The sequence below is a fragment of the Pygoscelis adeliae genome, unplaced genomic scaffold (genome assembly GCF_000699105.1).
Source record: "Pygoscelis adeliae isolate BGI_AS28 unplaced genomic scaffold, ASM69910v1 Scaffold13, whole genome shotgun sequence".
In the NCBI taxonomy this organism is placed as follows: Eukaryota; Metazoa; Chordata; class Aves; order Sphenisciformes; family Spheniscidae; genus Pygoscelis; species Pygoscelis adeliae.
Window position 1 is genome coordinate 3809574 of NW_008824499.1, and position 1550 is coordinate 3811123.

Genomic DNA, 1550 nt, shown 5'->3' on the forward strand with positions numbered 1-1550 from the left:
AAACTGGAAGCTGTCATGTGGTTAAGAGACACTGTTGGGGAAAGAGACCCAGCTCAAAATAGTCATGCAAGTACAGGCTCCTAAGACATCCTGTGTATATTAAGTCCTACTGACCTCACTGAGACATCAGCTCAGGAACTTACACATCTAACAGCACTAAGTGTCATAAATGCCATTCCCCTGAAGATAAGCAGAACCAAAGTGCAGCATTGAACTGGTGAGTGCGCAGGTCCAAGATCTTAGGTACAGACTGACAGCAGTTCTAAGCTGAGAGATGCTAGGATCTGTGGGCGCAATTTGGAAAGACGTCCAAGGCCTATAGAGTCTAAAGGCTTCTACTAACTGCAGCGTATTTTAGCTCGGGTCCTACTCCCCTTGTTCTGCACCAGAAGGACTCCCTCAGGACAGGATGGGGAATCATTAGCAATAGTTCTTCAGTGCAGAAGTCCAAGTTAACACAGCTTCATGGCTATAAAGAGATTTTCCTGAGCCAGTACCTTCAGTAGGAAAGAAACAGTTCCCACTTACACACATTTTAAGCTTTGGATGACATCCAGCAAGAGAAAGACTCTCATTCCAGCCCCCCATTTTAGGGGAAGCAATTTGCAAAGAAGTCAAACGGGTCTTGCATTTTTGTAATAAAGAAGGACTGTGGCAGCTGTGGTGGTTGGGGGGTGTGTGTGTGTGTGTGTGTGTGTTTGGTTTTTGTTGTTGTTTGGGTTTGTTTGTTGGTTGTTTTGGGTTTTTTGTTTTGTGGGTTGGTTTTTTCATTTGTTTTTTTTTTTTTAAGATAAGAGCTGGGAAACAGCTATGAGCATTGATGACTGTTAAACTAAAAGAATGTTTATTGCTTTGAAAATTTAAGTATAATATCTGTAATCACTTCAATAACTAGCTAAAGTTTTGGAGAAGAAGCCAACTATATAGAAGAACTAACAGCCTTCTTCTAAGACCCCCAAAATCATCCTGCAGAAAGAGGAAGATAAGCCATGACTCCTGCATGGACTTTTCTGCCCTTCATAAAGGGAGAGAAAAGAAAAATATTAGGTAGATATGGATGCAGCAAAATCAGAGGGATGGAGCTGAGTTATCAGCTAACAGTTGCTGGTTTGTCACTGCTCACCAGTCACAGTACTTACTGCCAGGATGACTCTGTCTCGCTCAAGAAGATCAGCCAGCTTGTGCAGGAGTCGTCCTCTGCTTAGGGCATCCATCTGTCTCCACGGAGCTCCCCTTTGGAATGCTGCCTTCGCTGCTTCCACTGCATTATCCACATCAGGCTAGAGCAGCCACATACACAAGAAAACCTTAGGTTACAAGGAAGGAGCTGGACAATGGCACAGAAACGCCATCAGGCTGCTTCCTAGATGATGCTGTGGTGGCTAAAACCAAGTTGTCTGACAAAACCACTTCCATTTTACTCCTGGATTTGGACTCAAGCCTGCAGTAAGTTTTGCATTTGGCCTGGGCTGCTGAACAACCTTGGGGTCAGAGTACCAACAGGGTCTTTCAAGGGTAATTTTATGCAACTAGTTTGTTTATACAATAAT

At 43.6% G+C, this 1550-nt stretch overlaps 1 protein-coding gene across 1 annotated transcript in view; it reads right to left on the reverse strand.

Moving 5' to 3' along the window:
- ALDH1A3 (aldehyde dehydrogenase 1 family, member A3) overlaps positions 1-1550 on the reverse strand; it is a 37333-nt gene that overhangs the window by 26290 nt on the left and 9493 nt on the right. The window contains exon 3 of the mRNA XM_009321468.1: positions 1140-1280. Within this exon, the coding sequence (XP_009319743.1) occupies positions 1140-1214 (75 nt within the window). The 5' untranslated portion in view covers positions 1215-1280. The remainder of the gene's footprint in view (positions 1-1139; positions 1281-1550) is intronic.